Source organism: Aquarana catesbeiana, linkage group LG03 (genome assembly GCF_042186555.1).
Source record: "Aquarana catesbeiana isolate 2022-GZ linkage group LG03, ASM4218655v1, whole genome shotgun sequence".
NCBI lineage: Eukaryota > Metazoa > Chordata > Amphibia > Anura > Ranidae > Aquarana > Aquarana catesbeiana.
This window is the reverse complement of record NC_133326.1, coordinates 319,025,031-319,047,135: the sequence shown is the minus strand read 5'-3', so window position 1 is coordinate 319,047,135 and position 22,105 is coordinate 319,025,031. Positions and strand designations below refer to the sequence as shown.

At 42.8% G+C, this 22,105-nt stretch overlaps 1 protein-coding gene across 1 annotated transcript in view; it reads left to right on the top strand.

Moving 5' to 3' along the window:
* SLC17A8 (solute carrier family 17 member 8) overlaps nt 1-22,105 on the top strand; it is a 73,121-nt gene that overhangs the window by 25,296 nt on the left and 25,720 nt on the right. Inside the window, exons 5-10 of the mRNA XM_073620391.1 lie at nt 5,878-5,965; nt 6,285-6,371; nt 9,066-9,205; nt 12,030-12,179; nt 12,291-12,423; nt 14,083-14,193. Coding sequence (XP_073476492.1) covers nt 5,878-5,965; nt 6,285-6,371; nt 9,066-9,205; nt 12,030-12,179; nt 12,291-12,423; nt 14,083-14,193 — 709 coding nt within the window. The remainder of the gene's footprint in view (nt 1-5,877; nt 5,966-6,284; nt 6,372-9,065; nt 9,206-12,029; nt 12,180-12,290; nt 12,424-14,082; nt 14,194-22,105) is intronic.

Sequence of the window (22,105 nt, the reverse complement as noted above, 5' to 3'; positions counted from 1 at the left end):
AATACTCATTTCACTCATTAAAATGCAAATCAATTTATTATTTTTTGAAATGCGTTTTTCTCTCACTGTTAAAATCTACCATTAAAAGTATAGACTGATCATTTCTTTGTCAGTGGGCAAATGTACAAAATCACCAGGGGTTCAAATACTATTTTCCCTCACTGTACTGGCCACTTTATTAGGTACACCTGTTCCATTGCTTGGTAACACAAATTGCTAATCAGCCAATCACATGGCAGCAACCCAATACATTTAGGCATCTAGACGTGGTGAAGATGACTTGCTGAAGTTCAAACCGAGCATCAGACTGGTCAAGAAAGGGGATTTAAGTGAATTTGAACGTGGTATGGCTGTTGGTGCCAGACAGGTTGGCCAGAGTATTTCAAAAATTGTTGATCTACTGGAATTTTTAGGCTCAACCATCTCTAGGATTTACAGAGAATGGTCCAAAAAAGAGAAAATATCCAGTTGTGTAGACGAAAATGCCTTGTTGATGTCAGAGGTCAGAGGAGATTTGGCAGGTTCGAGATAATAGAAAGGCAACAGTAACTAAAATAACCACCAAGGTATGCAGAATACCATCTCTAAATGCACAACACATGAAGCCTTTATAGAACATGGGCTACAGCAGCAAAAGACCACACTGGGTGCCTCTCCTGTCAGCTAAGAACAAGAAACTGAGGCTACAATTCGCACAGGCTCACCAAAATTGAACAATAGAAGATTGGAAAAGTCTGGTCTGATGAGTCCTGATTTCAACTGCAACACTCAGATGATAGGGTCAGAATTTGGCATAAACAACATGAAAGCATGGATCCATCCTGCCTTGTATCAACCGTTCAGGCTGGTGGTGGTGTAATGGTGTGGGGGATATTTTCTACAATGAGTTCACTGTACTCCAATGGTCTCCACAGTCACCAGATCTCAATCCAATAGAGCAACTTTGGAATGTGGTGGAACAGGAGATTCGCATCTTGGATGTGCAGCCAACAAATCTGCAGCAACTGTGTGATGCTATCATGTCAATATGGATTAATATGTCAATATGGACCAAAATCTCTGAGGAATGTTTCCAATACCTAGTTGAATCTATGCCACGAAGAAGGGGGGCAAAAGGGGAGGCAAAAGTGGGTCCAACCTGGTATTAACCACTTGACCACTGGGCATTTAAACCCCCTTAATAACCAGACCAATTTTCAGCTTTTAGTGCTCTCACATTTTGAATGACAATTACTCAGTCATGCAACACTATATTTATATGAAATTTTTGTCCTTTTTTTCACACAAATAGAGCTTTCTTATGGTGGTATTTAATCACCGCTGGGTTCTTTATTTTTTGCGCTATAAAAGAAAAAAGACCGAAAAATCTGTAAAAAAATAAATTTTTCTTTGTTTCTGTTATAAAATTTTGAAAATTAGTAATTTTTCTTCATATATTTTGGCCAAAATTTATACTGCTACATATCTTTGGTAAAATTAACCCAAATCGGTGTATATTATTTGGTCTTTGTGAAAGTTATAGCGTCCACAAGCTATGGTGCCAATAGCTGAAAATTGATCACACCTGAAGTACTGACGGTCTATCTCATTTCTTGAGACCCTAACATGCCAGAAAAGTACAAATACCCCCCAAATGACCCCTTTTTGGAAAGAAGACATTCCAAGGTATTTAGAAAGATGCATGGTGAGTTTTTTGAAGTTGTCATTTTTTCCCACAATTCTTTGCAAAATCAAGTTTTTTTTTTTCTTTTTTTTTTTTTCACAATATTGTCATATTAGCAGGATATTTCTCACACACAGCATATGCATACCACAAATTACACCCCAAAACACATTCTGCTATTACTCCCGAGTATGGTGATACCACATGTGTGAGACTTTTACACAGCGTGTCCACATACAGAGGCCCAACATGCAGGGGAGCACCTTCAGGCGTTCTGGAGCACCCAGGCCAATTCTGACATTTCTCTCCTACATGTAAAAATCATCATTTATTTGCTAGAAAATTACATAGAACCCCAAAACATTATATATGTTTTTTTAGCAAAGACCCTAGAGAATACAATAGCGGTCATTGCAACTTTTTATCTCGCACGATATTTGCGCAGCAATTTTTCGAACGCATTTTTTTTGGAGAAAAAACAGTTTTTTGCTTTAAAAAAAAAACAAAACAGTAAGGTTAGCCCAATGTCTTTGCATAATATGTAAGATGAAGTTACGCCGAGTAAATAGATACCTAACATGTCACCTTTCAAAATTGCACACGCTTGTGGAATGGCGCCAAACTTCGCCACTTAAAAAATCCCAGAGGCGAGGCTTTAAAATGTTTTACTGGTTACAAATTTTGAGTTACAGAGGAGGTCTAGGGCCAAAATTATTGCTCTCGCTCTACCGATTGCAGCGATACCTCACATGTGTGGTTTGAACACCGTTTTCATATGTGGGCGGGACTTACATATGCGTTCGCTTCTGCATGCGAGCACACGGACAGGGGCGCTTTAAAATTTTTTTATTTTTTTTTTTATTGTTCATTTTACTTTATTTATTTTAGTTTGACACTTTTTTCCAAAAAAAAAAATTTTTTGATCACTTTTATTCCTATTACAAGGAATGTAAACATCCCTTGTAATAGGAATATGGCATGACAGGTCCTCTTTACAGTGAGATATGGGGTCAATAAGACCCCACATCTCACCTCTAGGCTGTGCCTGAAATAAAAAAAAAAAAAAAAGATCCTGGTTTCGATCGTAGCGGTGAGTCGGTAGAAGCACCGGAGGGCGGCGGGAGAGGGGGAGTCCCCTCTCGCCTCCCGTAAGAACGATCAAGCAGTGGAACTGCCGCTATGATCATTCTTATGGTGTAGGGAATCGCCGGCTGAAAAAGCTGATATTTGAATGATCCCTGTAGCTGCACCCATCATTCAGATATCCCCGCACAAAGTCAAGGACGTCGTATGACGGAAAGCGGGAAGTGGTTAAAACGCTTTTTTTTTTTTAACACAAAGTTGTCCATTTATACAATATTTCTAACACATAGCATGTACATACCAAAAATGACACCCCAAAATAGATTCTCCTACTCCTCCTGAGTACGGCGATACCACATGTGTGGGACTTCCACAACCTGGCCACATACAGAGGCTGGGTATGGCTGAGCATGGCTGGGTATGGCTGAGCATGGCTGGGTATGGCTGAGCATGGCCGAGTATGGCTGAGCATGGCTGGGTATGGCAGAGTATGGCTGGGTATCACCAAGTATTGCAGAGTATGGCTGGGTATTGCTGGGTATTGTGGGGTATTGCAGAGTATGGGTGGGTATGGCAGAGTATTGCAGATTTTTGCGGGGTATTGCAGAGCATGGCTGGGTATGGCAGAGTATGGCTGGGTATCACAGAGTATTGCAGGGTATGGCAGAGTATTGCGGGGTATTGCAGGGTATGGCAGAGTATTGCAGGGTATTGCGGGGTATTGCAGGGTATGGCAGAGTATTGCGGGGTATTTCAGGGTATGGCAGAGTATTGCGGGGTATTTCGGGGTATTGCAGGGTATGGCAGAGTATTGCGGGGTATTGCAGGGTATGGCAGAGTATTGCGGGGTATTGCAGGGTATGGCAGAGTATTGCGGGGTATGGCAGAGTATTGCGGGGTATTCCAGGGTATGGCAGAGTATTGCGGGGTATTTCAGGGTATGGCAGAGTATTGCGGGGTATTCCAGGGTATGGCAGAGTATTGCGGGGTATTCCAGGGTATGGCAGAGTATTGCGGGGTATTCCAGGGTATGGCAGAGTATTGCGGGGTATTCCAGGGTATGGCAGAGTATTGCAGGGGTATTGTGGGGTATGGCAGAGTATTGTGGGGCATTGCAGAGGGCATTGCAGAGTATTGCACAGCATTGCAGGGCATGCAGAGTAGTGGGGATGGCTGAGCATGGATGGATGGATGTCACTGTGCAGCGTTGTGGGCACTACAGATGCAGCCCACAATGTGCAGCCATCCATCCATCCCCCTCTCCGCTCACAGTGTACCGATTGGTACACAGGAGGGGAGGAGAGGAACCGGCGTCATCAGATGACGCCGGTTTGTTTACATGTGATCGCGCCGTCATTTGACGGCGCGATCACATGGTAAACGGCCGCGATCAGCGGCCATTTACCGGGATCCGTGATGCGCCGGGTCCTCTGGACCCAGCGGTCACGGATGCTCTCGAGTGCGCGCCCTAGGGGGTGCGCGAGAGCAGAATTCTGGGAGGACGTCCCTGGACGCCCTCCCAGAGTTAAGCAACCTCCCTGTAGCCGTCATTTGTCTATGGGCCGGTTGTTAAGTGGTTAACAAGGTGTACCTAATAAAGTGGCCGGTGAGTGTGTATATGTATATATATCTATATATAGATATATATATCTATATACAGGGCTTTTTTTCAGCAGGAACTAGGGGGAACTCAGTTCCACCACCTCTTGCTCAGGTCTTCTGCTCCCTGCTCACCACTATCACTTGGTAACACTGAAGTCCAGCTTCTACATTTACAAGTGATAGCTTATCTCCCAGTAGCTCCCACAGGTCAGATCTCCTGCGCAGATCCCACTGAGTGCCAGACAGGGACAAGGGAGATACAGAACAGGTGCCCAGGGTTCAGTGCAGTCATGGGCAGGAGAGGGGGCGTGGTAGGCAGCACCCTCTGTGGTCTCCATTTTTTCCCTGGTGACCAGTTGTTGATGCTCCTACTGCATGATATCCCTTGCAAGTGAATGTAGTATAGTATAGTATGCTGGGAGGTATTACAGCCAGTTAGGTGCTTCAGCTTAATATTGCAACAAAGGTAAGAAATATGACAGATGGTGGAGCTTTTAAGGAGGGGGGAGAAGATGAGGGCAATGGAAGGAGGGGTTGTATGCACTATTTGATGCCATTTGGCAGGTATGTGTGTGTGGCGAGCATGGTTGAGTTCTTACACCTATCCTCTGAGAAAAAAAGCCCTGTCTAGATAGATAGATATATATATATAGATAGATAGATAGATAGATAGATAGATAGATAGATAGATAGATAGATAGATAGATAGATATACAGCTACTTATTAATTAGAAATCATGAAATGTGTTTTAAATGCCTGAATTCCTCTTGACATCTCTTTTATTAACAGAAGAAGAGCCAATGTTAGGAGTCAGTCAGGCACTTGTGCTAGCAGCGAACACGCTGACTGTAGGAAAGAGCAGAATCATGACTCATTATTGTGCCTCTGCTCCTTCACTTTGTAAACAGAAGCCTAGGGTTGTGTCCTTGACAAGCTGTACTGCTAAAGTGCAGGTTGAAGACCTGACTGTGCTGTCTGGCTGGAATGATTAAAAGCCTGACTGCACATAATTACAAATCCTTTATCAGACAAAACCATACTCAGACATGTATTTGAATTGACCTTTTGTTCTTTGTCTGAAGTTTGTTAAAGAGGAACTGCAGTCTGCTCACAATACTGTGATTCTGTACTTGCCAGATATGCTGCAGAAATCTCCTTCCACTGACTCTGGCTGTAATTCATTTTAACTGTGGGCAGCAGAAACTGCGGCCTGTTCACTTCCTGGATTTACACAGACATACCTCCAGCTCTGCAGCTCTCATTGGCCCTCTTATGACTCATCACCTCTCCCTTCCTGGCAAACTCTCACAAGAGTGAGAGAGTGAGAGAGAGAGAGTTGTGCATGATGTCATAAGCCTAGGCTTTTTACCAGAAACGTGCTGTATAAGGTATTTACTGGCAGAAAAAAAATGTTTTACTATCCAAAGGTAAAACAACAAGGGCTGAAGATTTAATAGATAGAAAGATGAAAAATGACTGAAGTTCTGCTTTAAATATGTAACATAAATGTATGTTTAAATGTTTTCAGGGAGTGACGTATCCAGCATGCCATGGTTTGTGGAGTAAGTGGGCGCCCCCACTGGAGAGAAGCAGACTAGCGACCACTTCTTTCTGTGGTAGTACAAAATTTTTCTTACATATTAAATCTTAATCATTTATTGTGTCTGGGCAAACCAGCTTTTGGCTGCGTTTTTACTGTGTAGCAAACAATAACTAAGTTTTAGATTCTGTCCTAGTGGATGTTCATGACTTGTTAGATGTGTATTCTGGGAATAGGTTGAGGAAATATTTTCCCTATTGATAGAATTCTCTGTCTCTGAGATATTTCAGCATGCTGGACAATCTTTGTGACGGACCCCTGTACTGAGCACTGGATTTGGGTCGTTTTGGAAATCGTTTGTTGTAAGTACTAATTCTTCCCTGTTTACATTGCAGGATCCTATGCTGGTGCGGTAATCGCCATGCCATTAGCAGGGGTACTTGTACAGTATATTGGATGGTCATCCGTTTTTTATATTTATGGTAAGGCATTTTAACAATAGCTCACTATATTGCTGCTAGGTGCCATTTTAGTTTGCCCTAAAGAAAATCTGGATTTTAGCCATGCAGGGGAAGACCACAGGTTTGCATTAATCCTTCCCACCCCCTCCACAGAATCCAATAGCATATACTGCCTTTTAACCACTTGCTTACTGGGCACCTAAACTCCCCTCCTGCCCAGACCAATTTTCAGCTTTTAGCGCTGTCACTCTTTGAATGACAGTTGCTCGGTCATACAACACTGTACCCAAATGAAATCTTTATAATTTTTTTCATATGAATAGAGCTTTCTTTTGGTGGTATTTAATCACCTCTGGGTTGAGCGACATTTAAAAAAAAAAATACAATACCGTTTTATATTTTGTTAATAAATTTTGCAAACAGGTAATTTTTCTCCTTCATTGATGTACGCTGATGAGGCTACACTGATGGGCACTGATAGGCTGCATTGAGGGGCACTGCTAAGGCGACACTGATGGGTACTAATAGGCGGCACTGGTGGGCACTGATGAGGTGGCAATGGTGGGCACTGATAGGTGGCATTGATGTGCACTGAGAGGTGGCACTGATGGGTGGCACTGAAGGGCATTGATAGGTGGCACTGAAGGGCACTAATAGGTGGCAGTTATAGCTGGTACTGATGGGCACTGATGGGTGGCAGTGATGGGCACTGATCAGCACTGGTAGGTGACACTGATAGGCAGCACTGCTAGATGGCACTGATGAGGCACTGATTGGCACCACTGGTGGGCATTGATAGGTGGCACTCGTTGGTGGCTCTCATTGACTCGGGTGATCACATCGTGCGCCGAGTGCACCCTTCAGGGGGGCGTGGCGAGCATGCAAAGGCGAGGACGTCTATTGACGGCCTCTCGGCAAAGCAGATCCGCGCTGTAGCCGTCATTCGGCTATAGCGCGGATCTGAAGGGGTTAACAGAATAGATCATTAGCTGAATGGTCAACCAGGGAATAAATGTTACTTGCAAAGTAAGAAGCAATAATGCAAAACAAATTTAGGATGACATAGCATGCATACACGGCAGAATAATGCAAAGCAGATTATAAAAGCTGCACAAACATGGATGCTTCACAGCAATGTCTCTGTGACTCATTCAGAGTAAGGTGGCTGCATGCAGTAGCATAGTCTTTATAAGACTATAACAACAGAGAGTCAAGCTGAAAATCACTACTTCAGTAAAACACTACTGAACACACTTACTTGCGATTATCCTAAAACACAGCATCCCTCACAGTAAAGTCTAGGGCAGCTCTGGTAACACAGGTGAACAGCAGGTAGAACCCAAGGCCCAAGGACAAGGAGGGCGGAAGGGCTATTTGCGATTATCCTTATAGACCGTCTCAGTGAAGTCCAGGGGTGTTCTGGTAACACAGATGAACAGCTGGAGGGATCCAAGGACAAAGGGCCACTCCACTGGAACTAGAGTACCCCAGTAGCAATTGGGGAGATGCGTCTCACAGTAGCTGGATCTTCCAGAGAAGCTACGCTATTAGGCTCTGGTACACCAGTTCTGACAGTGGAGGACTCCACTACAACCTTTCCTGTGTTCCCCTGCCAGTCAGTGCAGCCACTGGTAATGAAGGTAATACCTGGTACTTCTGTGTATGGAAGGGCATATGCCCTCAGGTGGCAGCTCTGGTGATTGGTTATTGGCCCAGAGTTGTCATGTTGGAGAGAGGAAGCAACCCTCACTTCTATGTAAGTTTTGGATAGATAGACAAGAAGCTTACACACATAGAGAGACATTTTCCCTTTTAGTAGCTATAAATTGGTCAGGGTGTGTGCTTTTTGCAAAACTGCTAAAGATTAAAACAATCAACCATTCACACACACATATACACTTTAGATAATAAAACATTTTTTAAAACAGGACAATATGTACATATCTTTCTATTTCCAGTTAAAAAAGTTACATTATCTAAATCCCTGGCGTCCAACCTGCAGCCCTTTGGCACATTTGTGCAGCCCTCTGGGCCCCTGCAGCTGCAGACACTAATCTGTATTTCTCTATTGGCCTGTTATAGCAGTAATTTTTAGTAGTCTCCTGTAATAGGTCTCCATTCTATGACTGTCTCCTGAGGCATGTCCCTAATCTCCAAAAACCCCAATAGTATGTTCACAGTCTTTGAACGTCTCATGTATCATGTCTGCAGTCTCTGACCATCTCTTATGTCATGTTTGCAGTCTCTGACCATCTCTTATGTCATGTTTGCAGTCTCTGACCATCTCTTATGTCATGTTTGCAGTCTCTGACCATCTCTTGTATCTTGTCCACAGTTTCTGACCATCTCCTGTAAAATGTCCACAGTCTCTGACCATTTCTCGTATCATGTCTGCAGTTTCTGACAATCTCTTGTATCATGTCTGCAGTGTCTGACAAACTCTTGTATCATGCCTATAGTTTTTGACTATATCCTGTTGTGCGTCTGCTGTCTCTGACACTTAATATTCACAGGATTTTATGTGCAGCCCTTTGGTGATGTTGAGAGCCAGAGAGCCACGCTTGAGGCCTCCCCCGTGTCAAGAAAGTTGACCACCGCTGATCTATATTATTTATTTCATTGGATGCTGCTCTCTTTATCAAAGAATGACTATTATTATTGACTAATCAGAGTACTTTTTCACTATAATATGTTTTATGTGGCTTTATCATTCAGGGGTGTTTGGCATTATCTGGTACGTGTTCTGGCTTCTGCATGCTACAGAGGGCCCAGCTGCACATCCTTTCATCAGCCCTGAGGAAAGATCATACATTGAATCAAGCATAGGAGAAAACAGCAGTTTAGTTACAACTAGCGTAAGTTTTGACCTGAGTATGTGTGAATATTTATTTATAAATCTAGTCATTGCTTGTGGAATAATTGTTAAAAATATCTGTTAAGGTTTTCAGATGTCCAGGTCACAGGATACTGGCTATTTAGCAGTAGTAAGTTAAAAACTAGTAAACTTGCTGTGCATTATAGAAAATATTTTTGCCCTCATCTAATCATTAGAAAGGAGGCAGTGGCAGAATTACCAGAGTCGCAACAATTGCACTTGCGACGGGGGCCCTTGGCATTCCGTCACTGTAGGGGGTCCCCAGCGGGGTTACTATTCCCACGGCTCTGAGCGGAGAGCATGTCTCTTATGGAACAGCAGCACAGAGACACCGCCATTGACAGTTCTCTCTCCCCCTCCGTCTGTCCTCTCTCGCACGGGATGACAGAGTACACAGCTGATCTGCTCCCCCTTCTCCCCCCTCCCCTCTCCTGTGTGCTCTGCAGGAAATGTGAGCTCATTAGCTTTGCACTGACTGTCTGTGGAGCACACACAGGAGAGAGGAGGGGGGAGAAGGGAGAGCAGATCAGCTGTGTGTCCTCTCTCATCCCATGCGAGAGAGGACAGACGGAGGGGGAGATAGAACTGTCAACGCCGGCTCTGTGCTGCTATTCCATGAGACAAAGTAGATATTTGTCAGCACACCATGGATCAACACAAAATAGTGTCCGAATAGATAGTTTATTGCATGATCACAACACAAGGAGAGTGCAACATTTTGGAATCATGCAGGACCCCTTCGTCAGGCATGTGACGAAGGGGTCCTGCGTGACTCTGAAACGTTGCACTCTCCTTGTGTTGTGATCATGCAATTAACTATCCGTTTGGACGCTACTTTGTGTCAATCCATGGTGATCTGGCAAATATCTACTTTTTGACTTGAACCAGTATCCAGCTGGTTGTTGCTGCAGCTCCCAAATTTTTAGAGCTTATCCAGGAATTTGTGCGATGGGAATATGAAGTATTGCTATTCCATGAGAGACATGCTCTCCACTCAGAGCGGTGCTGTCCTGAGAAGGCAGATGGCACTGATGGGCAGTGATAGAAGGTACTAATGAGCACTTATAGAAGGTACTGATGAGCACTTATAGAAGGTACCGATAGACACTGATAGAAGGTACTTATGAGCACTTATAGAAGGTACTGATGAGCACTTATAGAAGGTACTGATGGACACTGATATAAGGTACTGATGGACACTGATAGAAGGCACTGATGGACACTGATAGAAGGTACTGATGAGCACTTATAGAAGGTACTGATGAGCACTTATAGAAGGTACTCATGGACACTGATAGAAGGCACTGATGGACACTGATAGAAGGTCATGATGAGCACTTATAGAAGGTACTGATGAGCACTTATAGAAGGTACTGATGGACACTGATAGAAGGCACTGATGGACACTGATAGAAGGTCATGATGAGCACTGATAGAAGGTACTGATGGACACTGATAGAAGGCACTGATAGAAGGTACTGATGAGCACTGATAGAAGGTACTGATGGACATTGATGGAAGGTACTGATGAGCACTGATAGAACACATTGATGGACACTGATAGAAAGTACTAATGAGCACTGATAGAAGGTACTGATGGACACTGATAGAAGTCACTGATGGACACTGATAGAAGGCACTGATGGACACTGATAGAAGGCACTGATGAACACTGATAGAAGGCACTGATGAGCACTGATAGAAGGCACTGGTGGACACAGATAGGAGGCACTGGTGGATACTGATAGGAGGCACTGATGGGCAATGATAGGACGCATTTATGGGCACTGATAGGAGGCACTGATGAGCACTGATAGGAGGCACCAATGGGCACTGATAAGAGGCATCGATGAGCACTGATAGGAGGCACTGATTGGCACTGATAGGAGGCATTGATGGGCACTGATAAGAGGCAGTGATAAGCACTGATAGGAGGCATTGATGGACACTGAGAGGAGGCACTAATAGGCATGAATGGGCCGCATTGATGAGCACTGATAGGTAGCACTGATAGGTGGCATATGATGGGTACTGATAGGTGGCATTGATGGGCATTGATGAGCACTGATAAGCAGAACTCATAGGCTGCACTGATGGGCACTGAGGAACACTGATAGGCAGAACTCAGACAGTATTGATGAGCACTGATAGGTGGTGCTGATAGGCAGAATTGATGGGCACTAATAGGCGGCATTAATGAGCACTGATAGGTAACACCTGTAGGCCGAATTGATGGGCACTGATAGGCAGCATTGATGAGCACTGATAGGCAACATTGATGGGCAATGATAGATGGCACTGATGATTGGGGCACTGATTATCATTGTAAACAATTTACTGACATTCTTGACAGTTAACGGCAGTCCTTTCCTCACACAGACACAGCGTGGGAGGAAAAGGCTGCGAATAACCGGCAAGTCTGTTCACATGCGATCAGCTGATCACATGGTAAAGGCCGCTGTGATTGCGCTGGATGCACATCCCAGGGGGCATGCGGGAAGCAGAGTTCTGGGAGGATGGCTCAGATGGAAGGGGGACCCATCATTATTTCTTGCACCAGGGCCCTGAAGGTTCTAGTTATGCCTCTGAAAGGAGGCTATCTAGTCCACATTAGAACAACAATCTCTGTACTGGGAGAGGGGGCTTAGATACCATTTATAACCCATGTGCAGTACTGTAGTAACTTTTCCCCCTATGGATTCACACCTTCCATCATGACATCATGGTGACTGGTTTATAGTGTCTGGATTATGGTGACAGAATAACCAAAAAAATGCTTCTGTTTTTTATTTTCCTCTTGGTAGAAATTCAAAACCCCTTGGAAGAAGTTCTTTACTTCAATGCCAGTCTATGCAATCATAGTAGCTAATTTTTGCCGCAGTTGGACATTTTACTTATTGCTCATCAGCCAGCCTGCTTACTTTGAGGAAGTCTTCGGGTTCCCCATAAGTAAGGTACATAAAACCAAACCAAACCAAAATGTATTATTATCTATGTTTCATATACCTCATGTCAATTGACTGAAATGTGCCATGATGATAATAACTCTGTATTTGTCCATTTAGGTTGGTCTACTGTCGGCAGTACCGCACATGGTGATGACAATAATTGTACCCATTGGAGGGCAGCTAGCTGATTTCCTAAGAAGCAGGCAGATTTTGAGCACCACGACTGTAAGGAAAATCATGAACTGTGGAGGTAATAAAATGATCATGTTTCTCACTACTACCGTGTTTTACCACTTTAGATTTTTTGGTGAATAGAACACATATAGTGTGTATGTGGTGTAATATGTATTTGGGAAAAAAATGCAGCGCTAAGAAGTAATAGGAAGTTAGGGTGTAGTGAAACAATTAAGTAAGAGATGCTGTACTGAACAGTAAAGCATATGTGCAAAAACCATAAGTGAAATGAAATGAACAAACACAGTATAAAGTGTCCACATATGGTAAATGGATGATTCCAAACTCAAATTATTAAGAGGAACTGGTATGGACCAAAAAATGATGTGAAACTAGAAAATAAAGTCAATGGTGCACGGTGTGGATCTGTGACTGAGTCAACAACGGGGTACAGAACTTCCATAGCTGTAAACCAACATCTCGATATGGGGCATCAGAATGAAAACATCAGGAAGTAAGATAAGATGGGTACTCTTACCAGATGACGTGGACTCCACTGTCATATGACATGGAGTCAATGGTGCATGGAGCCAAACCTAGGCTGGAAAACGATATCCGGAACGGTGGAACCTCTGTCTCCCTTCTTGACTTCTCTGGTGGGGTGAAGAAACATCAGGAAGGGCCGCCAACTGGATATCAGCCAATAGACCTCAAGGATGTGTTCCAAGGAGAAGCCGGGGACAGATTTGATCCAGACCCCGTGATGGAAGTAGGGCTACTGGAAGGCAGTTTCTTGCATCGGGATAATATGCAAATAAAAAATAAAAAGCTTCTGCATAGTGCAGGTAAACCAGGGATTTTTATTTCTATTTTTATTTAGAAATAAAAATCCCTGGTTTACCTGCACTATGCAGAAGCTTTTTATTTTTTATTTGCATATTATCCCGATGCAAGAAACTGCCTTCCAGTAGCCCTACTTCCATCACGGGGTCTGGATCAAATCTGTCCCCGGCTTCTCCTTGGAACACATCCTTGAGGTCTATTGGCTGATATCCAGTTGGCGGCCCTTCCTGATGTTTCTTCACCCCACCAGAGAAGTCAAGAAGGGAGACAGAGGTTCCACCGTTCCGGATATCGTTTTCCAGCCTAGGTTTGGCTCCATGCACCATTGACTCCATGTCATATGACAGTGGAGTCCACGTCATCTGGTAAGAGTACCCATCTTATCTTACTTCCTGATGTTTTCATTCTGATGCCCCATATCGAGATGTTGGTTTACAGCTACGGAAGTTCTGTACCCCGTTGTTGACTCAGTCACAGATCCACACCGTGCACCATTGACTTTATTTTCTAGTTTCACATCATTTTTTGGTCCATACCAGTTCCTCTTAATAATTTGAGTTTGGAATCATCCATTTACCATATGTGGACACTTTATACTGTGTTTGTTCATTTCATTTCACTTATGGTTTTTGCACATATGCTTTACTGTTCAGTACAGCATCTCTTACTTAATTGTTTCACTACACCCTAACTTCCTATTACTTCTTAGCGCTGCATTTTTTTCCCATTTACCAGTTATTGTTTGTCACAATGTATGCAGCTGCTGGCTCACATATATTTTATTTTTGCTATTAGAGCGCAGTGTTTTCTTATTCTCGTGTAATATGTATTGAATGTTCCATGTGATGTGATTGTGACAGCAGTAACCATTTCATCAAAATTATGTGTGTAGGTTTTGGAATGGAGGCCACACTGCTGCTGGTAGTTGGATATTCTCACACTAAGGTCATTGCAATTTCTTTCCTTGTTCTTGCTGTTGGATTCAGTGGCTTTGCTATATCAGGTAAGAATATAGTAAAAAAAACATTATGCAACATGTATTATATGTTTGCCGTGTTACAATTTTATTTACCATAAAGAGTCAGTCCATCAAGCAAGTGGAGACTGGTGGGCTGAGTCAAGCTTTTATTGGTCTCTATGTTCACGTTGGGCAGATTAATCCTTTCTATTTGTCCATTTGAAGGAATATCCTGAATTTTGAACAGGAACTGTCTAAGGGATAACTGTCTAAGATCAGATTTCCTTCACTCTGGAGATATTTCCTCTCACTTCTTGTCTACAAGCCAGGAAGGGAAGGAAAATCTCCCAAATGGGAAGAGACTGCAAAGAAAACCTGATGGGTTGATGGGTTTTAACTATTTTCTACGTCATTCGACACAAACACAAAAACTCTTCCTTCTAGCTGTCTGTCAAAAGGAGTAGACGATTTGTGTTAGGAGGGGGGGGATTTGGTGGGGCGATTTGTACTATGATTGGGGGGATGGGTGATTTGTACAAGACGGGGGCATTTGGAAGGAGAGGACTAGTACTAGGAAGGGGGATGGGGGGGGGGGATTTTTGCAAGGAGAAGGGATTGGGGCAGGATTTGTGCTGGAAGAGGGGATGATGGATTTTGCTGGGAGGTGGGATTGGTGAGGGTCAAAAGAATTTGTGTTTGAAGAGAGAATCTGGAGAAGGGTTTGTGCTAGGAGGGGTGATGGTGGGGGAATTGTTTTGCCAGGGGGATTGGGGGAGGGAGATTTGTGCTAGGAGGGGAAGTTTGGGGGAGAATATTTGTACTAGGAAGGAGAATGGGGGGGGATATTGTGTGGATATGAGGGATTTGTGCTAGTGGGTGGGATTTGGGAGGGAGAAATTTGTGCTGGGATAGGGGAATTGGGGGGGGGGGGGTGGCGAGGATTTGTGGTAGAAGGGGAAATTTGGGGGATGATTTGTGCTGGGAGGGGGATTTGGGGGGGATATGTGCTAGGAAGGGGCATTTGTGGGTGGGGATTTGTGCTATGTGGGGGATTTGGGGGAAAGATCTGTGCTAGGAGGGGGGATCTGGGGGGGAGGATTTGTGCTGGAAAGAAGGATTTGTGCTGGCAGGGGGGATTTGGGGGAAGGATTTGTGCTGAGTTTCGATTAATATAATAAAGCATTCACATATCAAACTGAGACAATGGCATTTTAATATAGGTTAAGGTGTTTTTCCTGGAAGTAATGACTGTGGAAGAGGAAGGGGTGCATTGAGTAGAAATCCTTGGAGCTTACCCCAGGTGAAGAAGATAGCAACCTAGGAAAATTCAATCAGTCAATCAATTCTTCCCCAGAGAAGCCTTGGCACAGGAATATCTGCTGAGATCTGGCAGTGTGAGCTGGCATGACTGTTGCTGGATCCAACCATACACTGATTAGATCAGGAGAAGATTATCTTATGCCAATAGGCACAGAGCTGCTTGGGAGATTTTTAGAACCTAATTAATAATATTTAAATAGTGTATTATTAAAGCTGAACTATGGCCTCCCAGTTACAAAAGAAATATGTGCTGCACTTAACTATACATTCAATTTATTCTTGGTCCCCTTACAAAGTCCCACAAATACCTGTCGAGCCTGCCGGTGAAGTCCATCTAATACAGCTTCCTCTAATGGGGTGTGGCAACAATACTGTACTCCTCCTGAATTCAGAGGGTAGCCACTCATATAGGCTATGCCTGCTTGCACTGCAGTGGGATGAAAAAATGTTGTAGGAGGTGCTATATACTTTCTAAGGCGTGTGCATTAGATAGTAACTGGATTTGGTACTTATTTAGACAGAGGACTTTAGTGCCTAAAGGGGACCTAAAATTCACTGAGGGTTCCCAGCATTTTTGACATAATGTCCAAGTATGCACAGCATCGCTCCCTTCAAACTATGTAATCTCCCGTCGCTCTGCTATAGCTGCTAGCCCAGCCTTCCTATCTTCTTCGGTGTCTTCAGCCATCTTGATTAAGGATGGGCTCGGGCGTGTTCGCACACTCCACGTGCAGAGCCCGCCAGGAAGTCGGCACTGCGCTAATCACAGGCAGTGAGACATTTCCCGATCTCTGCAGCCGCACATCGGGAAAATGTCTCACTGCTTGTGAGTAGCTAGCGCCATGCCGACTTCCTGACGGGCTCTGCATATGGAGTGTGCGAACACGCCCGAGCCCATCCTTAATCTTGATTCACATGTGCATGGGAGTTAATTCATCCTGGCACCTAAATCATACCAAGAATGTACATTGACCTGCGTATGGCAGGCAGAAGATGACTTTTATAATCAAACAGAAGCTTTTGTTTGCTAAAGGCAAACAGAGATGTTCACTTTGCAAGGGAATTTGCACTTTGCATGGTGCATAGTGAATGATGTGAGGCTCTGCTGACTTCCCTTATCCAATCATGTGCAACCAGAAATGCTTTTTTTTCATTTGCTTGTACTTGATTGGATAGTCTTTGCAATTTGAGATTCCACCACATTCACATTCACTAAGCTCTGGGAAAAATTCCAATGCAAAGTGCAATGTCTCTTACAAAGTTCCTATTTGCCTTTAGTAAATCATCCCCAGAGTCTCTTATGCAATAAAAGCCTACCTGCCAGAAATGTTTTCTTTTTTAGGCGTTAATTCGATTTTAATAGCTAGGTATAGCTATTGATCAAACATATGGAAGAATTTGTTTTCCTGTGAAGGGAGTTACAAAAGTAGCATACAGTAGTACACCATAAAAATAATTGCTACTACATGCGACTTGTGTTGTCGGAGGGATATCATAGGGAGCCATTAACTCCATCTGTTTAGTGATTACATTTTAATAAATGTGATTTCTTGTGTAATAACTCTTGTGTAACTATAGCCTAAACAACTTACTTTCTGCTAGATATTAAATAGTTATATCAACAGCAACGGTTGGTAGAGTCCTAAAAGACCCAAGTGTCCTAGGACACCTAGGCTTAGGCTAGGTTCACACTGCTGCGAATTCTATTGCGAATTTGAGCCGTTGCGATCGCTCAAATTCGCAAGTCATTTAAATTACATAGATTAACATTAGTGCCGTTCACATCGACGCGTTGCGAATATAACCTGCGTGAAAAAAAGGTCCTGTGCGAGTTTACTGCGTTGCGTTGCGAATTTAGTCTCCATAGACATCAATGTAAATCGTTCTTGAATCGCATTGATGGTTCACATATGTGCGAATTCCACCACACTACTCTCCACAAAAACCAGGAAGTACACAGGAAGTTAAGACCCTTTTTTTTTTACATTATGATTCCATTGGCTAGACTATCAATCGCAGCTATATCCAACTCCTGAAATTCGCGGTAAAATCGCGGTAAAAGCGCGGTAAATTCGCACTGCAGCAGTGTGAACCTAGCCTTAAAGCTAATCGGAATAATAATAATGTATAGGATAAAGTCACTAAAGCTGTTATTTGTCCACAATTTTTCTTACTTCTATCTTCTGACAATAAGCATCTTTCTTCCATCCTCCCATTCTCTACTGTTTTTTTTTTTTTTTATGTATGCCACATATCCAGTTTGGACATAAGCTTCATGAAATAGGGGTTATATTCCCTAATGTTATCACTTCTTCTGTTTTTATCATTCTTTTCTGCAACTGCTGTTTAAAGATACTTTAATATGGTCAGCGCTTAATTAAACATCTTCCACTGCTTCCTCTTGTTTTCATTTCTTCAAACAATGGCACTAATGCTTGAGTGTTCCTTTAATTAATGTTGGGACTGCGGCCTGATAACATCTGGTTAATCTGTTATGTATGCCAGATGGAGCATTTGTTATTTTAGAATGCAAATGATCATTTTTGTTTTCTCTAGTTTGTTTTATTAACACGCTACAATCTTCCAACACTGATTAGCAAATCACTCAGCAAGGATGCTGGAGGCTGCTGTTATGCGTGAATAATCATACTAAATCTAATTACAAAAGAGAAAATGACACCATATACATGTTTATGCATTATAAGAACTCTCCACTAATATAGAGACACTATCTAATGTATAAACATTAATATGTATTGAAACCCAAATCCAATTGTCTGGCAAGTTTGATAGTAAAAGGCATGGGAACAAAAAAAATCACATTTTTAAACAGTTTCATTACTGTGTTGTTGTTTAATCATTTAGTCCTGTCCGACTCTTCGTGACCTCATGGACAATAGCGTGCCAAGCTTTTCTGTCCTCCACTGCCTCCCGGAACTTCCTTAACTTCATGTTCATTGTTTAAATTATGCTATCTATCCATCTTGTTTTCTGTCGTCCTCTTTTCCTTATTCCTTCCATGTTTTCCAATATCAGTCTTTTCCAATGAGTCCTCTCTTCCCATTAGATGGCCAAAGTATTCAAGTTTCAGCTTCAGGATCTGTCATTCCAGTGAATATTCAGGGTTGATTTTCTTCAAGATTGACTGGTTTGATCTTCTTACATCCAAGGGACTTTTAAGAGTCTTCTCCAACACCATAGTTTAAAAGCATCAATTCTTCGGCATTCAGCCTTCCTTATGGTCCAACTTTCACTGCCATAGGTTACTACTGGGAATACCATAGCTTTGACTATACAGCACTTTATTGGTAGGGTGATGTCTCTGCTTTTTATAATTTGTCTAGGTTTGGCATTGCTTTCTTCCCAAGAAGCAAGCATCTCTTAATTTCATGGCTACAGTCACCGACTGCTGTGATCTTGGAGCCTAGGAAGATAAAATCTGTCACTGTTTCCATTTCTTCTCCTTCTATTTGCCAAGGAGTGGTGGGACTGGTTGCCATGATCTTAGTTTTCTTAATGTTCAATTTCAGGCCAATTTCAGGCTCACCTTCATTAAGAGACTCTTTAGTTCTTCACTTTCTGCCATTAGTGTGGTATTGTCTGCATATCTCAGGTGTTGATAGTTCTCTTACTGATCTTAATTCCGGCTTGTGATTTGTCGATCCTGGCATTTCGCATTATGTACTCTGCATATGTTAAATAAGTAGGATGACAATATACATCCTTGCCGCACTCCTTTCTCAATTTTGAACCAGTCAGTTTTTCCATGACCTTTTTTAACTGTTGTTTCTTGACTTAGTTTTTCAGAAGACATGTGAGGTGATCTGGTATTCCTATTTCTTTTAGTATTTGCCACATCTTGTTGCGATCCACACAATCGAAGGCTTTACTGTAGTCAATAAAGCAGAAGTAGATATTCTTCTGGAACTCCCTTGCTTTCTCCATGATCCAGTGAATGTTGGCAATTTGATCTCTAGTTCCTCTGCCTCTTCGAAATCCGGCTTGTACTTGTGGTATCTCTCAGTTCACATGCTTCTGAAGCCTAGCTTATAGAATTTTCAGCATAACCTTTCTAGCATGTGAGATGAGTGCGATCGTATGGTAGTTTGAACATTCTTTGGCGCTGCCCTTCTTTGGTATCGGAATGTAAATGGACCTCTTCCAATCCTGTGGCCATTGTTGAGTTTTCCAAATGTGTTGGCATATTGAGTGCAGCACTTTAATAGCATCATATTTTAGGATTTTAAATAACTCAATGGGATACCATCACTTCCGCTAGTGTTGTTATTAGCAATGCTTTCTAAGGCCCACTTGACTCTCATTGATTGACTGCTGATTGGCCAAAGCATGCACCTACCCGGAAGCTTTGGCCAATCACAGCACGATCTGAAAAGCACTGCGCATGGTGCCTTTGGCCAATCATGGGTCAGGGGGCTAAGTCCACGCCCCACACTATATATGGCTGCTTACACGCCGGCCGTATGTAGTGTGATACGTGGAGGAGATTGAGAGAACTTGAGCTAGATTAGGCAGGTTAGTTAGTGGCATGCGGGCAGTTTATTAAAAAAAAAAATATATGTATGTATACTATATATGCAGTGCAGGCAGTGTATTAGTATATATACACCGTGTAGCATATATATGTCTATATATAGCTATATATACAGTGCATTCAGTGTAGACTATATATACAGTGCAGGCAGTCTAGTATATATATATCTATACATATATATATATTCGGGGCTTTCACACTGGAGCGGTGCGCTGGCAGGACGGGAAAAAAAGTCCTGCTAGCAGCATCTTTGGAGCGGTGAAGGAGCGGTGTGTATACCGCTCCTTCACCGCTCCTATCCATTGAAATCAATAGGGCACCGCGGCTATACCGCCGGCAAAGCGCCTCTGCAGAGGCGCTTTGTGGTGGTTTTTAACCCTTTCTCGGCCGCTAGCCGAATATCGCCGCTAAAGTGACAGTAAAGCGTCGCTAAAAATAGCGGCGCTTTACCGCCGACACACCTCCCGCCCCAGTGTGAAAGGGGCCTAACCCTCACACCTGCATTCTTCCTCTCCATGTGGCTTTTCACATGGTGATGTCATCACATACAATGCTGGACCAGTAATCCTGCATTGTATGTAAAGACGGCAGGGGTCTGCTTATAAATTAAAGTGTTGGAAGAAAGAGGAAAGCACTGGCTGTCTGGGAAACGAGGGATATGGCAAGTAAAACCGTTTTGTAATGCTACCCTAGACAAAAATTAGCATGTAACCTTTGCAGTGTGGGGGGTGCCCACTGCAAGGGTAGTTTTTAATTTTCCCTGGAGTTTAGCTGGCTTGGAATTCAATGTAAAAATTGTTAGCCAGGGGGGCAGTTATTGTTACATTATACCCCAAGCCTGATTAAATCTCTGGCTTAACACCAAGGAGACTACAATCTTCAGGATAAAAGATGGCCTCTATATGTATGTATGAATGTGAGTTAGGGATTTTGAAGGCCGGAACTGATGTGAATGTGCAATATATATGTGTAAAGCACTGTGTAAATTTAGTGCTATATAAGTACCTGTAATAAATAAATAAATAAAATAGATTTTGGCCACTTGTAGCCAGAAATGTAAACAAATTAAGCACAATTAGTACTCGATTTGTTGGTAAGAACAATACTGTCATGTAAAAGCTTGTCAGCCTCTGTATGGTAGTAATAAAGGTAATTTAAAAAAGTGTTTTAAAATATTACAATTGAATAAACTAATAAAAAAGAAATAAAAAAATGAAATTCTAGATATAGATATTTTTGCATAATTATATTGGTCCAGCTTGGATTAATCTAAGTATGCATGTTCCATACCTGGCTGATTCCCATGGAGACTGGTAATCTTTGGTAGTAGCCACCACTACTGCAGTGATCACTCCTAGCTTCCGGGTCCCATGCTGACCAGTAGCCCTGCTGCATAGATGTCATACAGAGAACACTTTGCATTCTCTGAATGAATGCAAAGTGTTCTCCCATTGGATGATGAGGAGATAGTGATGTCACCGCCCCACCTCATCCAATCAGAGAAGGCTTCCCTGCAATACAAAAGCCACTTTGCCTGTCTGCAATCCACATCTGCCTCGCTGTAACCATCGGTAACCACTGACTAAACTCTCCTCCTAAACTCTGGGCTACATTCCATGACTGGGCTCAAAGTCTGCCTTGCTAAGACTTTGAAACTGCTGTTTGTACTTGTTTGTTTTTTAGAAGTTACACTTACTTTTTTATGCTGCCTTGGGCACAACCAAACATTTAACCTAATCTTGCTATCTCCCTCTTGCTTTGCACTCTGCTTAGGCCAAATAACCACCACTTTCACCATGTGCCTTTTTTTATTAGCTCTTAATTGAATAATCGTTAACCTTCCCTCACCCCATCCTAGTGTAGCGCTACCCCCGAAGAAGCCGCTTAAGTATATTTGTATCCTTACTCTGCCTCTCAACCCCAAGAACAGTACCAACCCCTCTGGCACACCTACTCTGCAATATTAGTGTGAAACACAGCAGTAGAGGGGAAACACAACTGTGGTAAACCAGAAGGTATGTTTACTGAGACAAAGTAACACAAAGAAATATATCTACAGTATTTATATATGGCATAAACGTGTAC